Here is a 3,653-nt window from a genome sequence, read left to right on the forward strand (position 1 = left end):
GACCTGTCAATAATTTTGTGCTACAGGAAAGGGTGTTGCCGGATGTTGATAAACGCGGGAACGCTCTGGCATGTTTAAATTGGTTCATACCACAAGGTTGTCGCGCAGACCCCCCTATCGCACAACCCCGCCGCTACTCTATTTCTCCGAACGGTTTCCGTTATCAAGATTTTAAAAAAATATTTGCGAATTGAGTGGCCTGCGCGAGCGTGTGTGAGTGTGTGCGTGCATGTGTGTGTATGTTATGTGTATAAGTATAAGGTGTGGATGGGAGGGGGGGGGGGGGGGGGGTGAGGGGTGAGCGTTTGGGCATGGGGGATTTTTTTTTTTTAGTTTTTGTTTTGGAGTGACTAAATGCAAAGTGGGTTACTGCTGAAGTCGAGCAGTCTTGTTTCCTTGCAGTACCTTTTTTTTGAAGGCTTTTAATTTTCAAATGAAGTATAGTCCGGGAATGTTGCATCAACCTTGAAGTTTATCTGAATATTCAGACATCTAAAAATCTCTAGCTCTAAAAATTGAATTCGATGCAAAAATGCTTTTTCCCAGTCCTTGCAGAATGGCAGAGAATGAAAATGACGCCGAACTCTCGCAAATACCCAAAAAATCTCGAGAAGGGAAACTGTTTTTTTGAGAAATAGAGGTCAAGTTTTAAATTTTCCCGAGCGTTAGGAGAAATAGTCACTTCGTAATTTTTATCTATTCGGACTCGGGTCCAAAAAAATGTTTTATTTATTCAGACTCAGCAGTGGTGTCAGAAAAACACAAATGTTTCGAAACAGCAGAGCGTGACAAGAACTCTTTACATTGTCCTGTAGCCTCTCATTTGTTTTTTGAAACAGGAATGTTTGTACAAAGCATGCTCAAGGTTTGGACTAGTCTACGAAGTGCAGGTGTTTCTGTCACAAAGCAACAATGTGGCTCCAACTTCTTGCCTGGAGAATGGCAGTGTAGTGTCATCAAGGTCAAGTGACTGTGGCCAGACTGAAGAGAAAGACTGTAAGTTGCGATTCTTTGAAATGTTATGTAATTCAATGTTCATTTGTTTAACTTTGAAGCAAAATGAATGAGCTGGAATATCTCTCAAACTAATGTAATACAAACTAATGAAAAAAACAAGGAAGTTTATCTCTATCATCTGTGAAAACTTTGAAACCTCTGTCTTAATGTATTTTTGAAATCTTGGAAAACTATAAAAGAACCAAAATGTTTTTGAAGACATTTGATTTAAATTTTACATGTCCTTCTCTCATCGTTAAAATGGAAACAACTGTGAGAGCGGGGATTTTGTGGAAATGATCTGGAGAATTTTTTTTAATGATTAAAAAAAAAAAGTTTTTGTACTCTGAAATGTATTTAGATTTTATGTCATAAATTGTAACACTGGAGTCTGTGTGAAGGGGTTCTAAGGCTCTTTGCTGTTGCACATGTAAAATGTGAGTTTGCTTTCTGAGTGGAAAGGATTTTGTATGATCAAGTATTTCAGTCTGTTTGCAAAGAAGTTGTAGTCCTTTTAGCTATTTTGGTCGGGAAGAGAGGATCGTAGCAGCCAGCCCACTAAATGGTCTATATTGTGTCAGTGGGGGTGGAAAAGACACTGACTTACTACTACAAGTTATACAAATATTTGTAACATATTATATTTTCTCTCCTTGTTGATGATGTCACTTTTTATTTCTCCAGATAGCGAACCCCCTCCTGTATGCAGTGACTGTCAGGGCCAGCAACCACTGACCACTCAGTCCTGCTATGCCTTTGTCAAGTTCTTCTCCAGAATGGCTGCAAGAAAAGCCAAGAGATCTCTCCACCTCACTCACTTCGCAGGGAAAGAAGCTTGCAAGGTCATTTTCTCTTTAAACCTGATCTTGAACAAAATTGAGAGTTGTAAACTGAAAATGTTCCGAAATGAAAAATGAGGAAAGAAGAAATTAGTTTATTTCTTCAAGAAGGGTAAATGATTCATGGTGCCACAAAACTGATAAGTCTGGCATGCTTATAGTGTTATGTGCTTTGCAAAAAATGCACATGTTTTTAGGTCCTGAATTTTTTCTTACATGATATATGTATTCAAAACACCCAGAGAGAGGGAGAGAGAAAGAGAGAAAGAGAGAGAGAGAAAGAGAGAGAGAGAGAGAAAGAGAGAGAGAGAGAGAAAGAGAGAGGGAAAGAGAGAGAGAGAGAGAGAGAGGGAGGGAGGGAGTGGGAGAGAGAGAGAAACAATTGTGGAGCAGAGGAAGCGAAAAGGCTTCTCGGCGGAGGAGAAATGGCTGATCCTTGCAGAGGTAACAATAAATATGTCACCACATGATGGAATCAGGCACTCGTCAGTTTTTGTGCATAGGTATGTAGTTTTTAGTATAATCCTGGTTTCAGAGGCAAAATTAATGAAAAAATGGCTGTCAAGGTTTGATGACTTCCATTGGCTCAGAGTCCTTGAAAATTGAAAATTTATACTTTTTGTGTATTTAACGAATGTTTTTCCGTAAAATCCATACAGAAATGTGTTTTTAAATGGACATAAAAGATGTTGAGCAAAAAAACAAAAATTCGAAAAAAATCTTCAAACTGGCAGAAAAAAGCTGGTTTCTTTGATTTTATATTTTGACGAGTGCCTGCTTACACCACGAAGCCTCACAGATCAATATCAAAATCACAAATCTACGGTAATTCTATTTTAAAAAAGTGTTCTGCTGTAGGAGACAAAATTCATGTAAAATTTTGACCCATTTGTTCAATTTGTATATATGTATCTCCCTTGATAGAGTCTGAAATTTTGTCCTCATTGAAATCCCTACATGGAAATGTCTCTGCATATCACTGCTATGTATGTGCTAGACTGTACAACATTGGTCTGTCATAATGTTTCATACATTCCGGTGTCATCGCTAAGAAATATATCTCTTTTTGGGGGGATATTGAAAATGTCTTATTTTTTGGGACAGTGAAAATATCTCAATTTGGGAAAGGCGTTGGGGGTGGGGGGCAGGGGAGGGGCGGACATTTTCAGTACTTGTTTCAGTGAGGAACTTTGTTTGACAAAGTTGAAAAGGTTTAAACATGGGTGTTCGGAGGTTGTCACTGGAACGCAGACCTGTCCCCCCTCTTGTTTCTGTCTGTATGTCTGTCTTACGAAAATTTCAAGGTTGGTAATTGAATTGGTCGTTTTGTGTCAAAATGGTAGGTTTTACTCCTTCATGAAGGAACATTTTTTTGATGTTGGTTTGTTGAAGTAAGACTGGGGGTGGTTGGAGGGTGCTTTTGATCTGTCTTAACTTAATTCTCTCCCTCTGTTGTTTCTCAGTCTTGCGGTCTTACTTTTTCCTCGCAACAGATGATTGTGATTTTCTCGATATGCTTCTCTTTGTTCAAACAAACAAACAAGTAGTCAGATAATTATGCCCATACCTGTTGCTATAGCAACATTCTTTAGGCTATGACAGTTTTCACCGATATCTGTGGAGAAGAGATCAGGTGCTTCACCATTGCATGATGGAGACCTTATTTTTATTCTCGAGTGGGATCTTTCTGATATTGTATCCTTCTCATCCCAGGTTAGCTCTGACAGGCTTTGTTGAAGCTCTCCCCCCCACCTCCCCTTCCCCCTTTACAATCTAATTGGATTGTGTTAATTGGGGCGAAAAAACCCATCATATTTA

The 3,653-nt window shown here is 38.9% G+C and overlaps 1 protein-coding gene across 1 annotated transcript in view; it reads left to right on the forward strand.

Moving 5' to 3' along the window:
* Positions 1 to 839: 839 nt before the first annotated feature.
* Positions 840 to 3,653, forward strand: part of LOC101852235 (RAD52 motif-containing protein 1) — a gene marked incomplete at its 5' end in the record, with an annotated part of 10,418 nt that continues 7,604 nt past the window's right edge. Inside the window, 2 exon segments of the mRNA XM_013081579.1 lie at positions 840 to 996; positions 1,681 to 1,838. Coding sequence (XP_012937033.1) covers positions 840 to 996; positions 1,681 to 1,838 — 315 coding nt within the window.

The sequence above is a fragment of the Aplysia californica genome, unplaced genomic scaffold (assembly GCF_000002075.1).
Source record: "Aplysia californica isolate F4 #8 unplaced genomic scaffold, AplCal3.0 scaffold00137, whole genome shotgun sequence".
Classification (NCBI taxonomy): Eukaryota; Metazoa; Mollusca; class Gastropoda; order Aplysiida; family Aplysiidae; genus Aplysia; species Aplysia californica.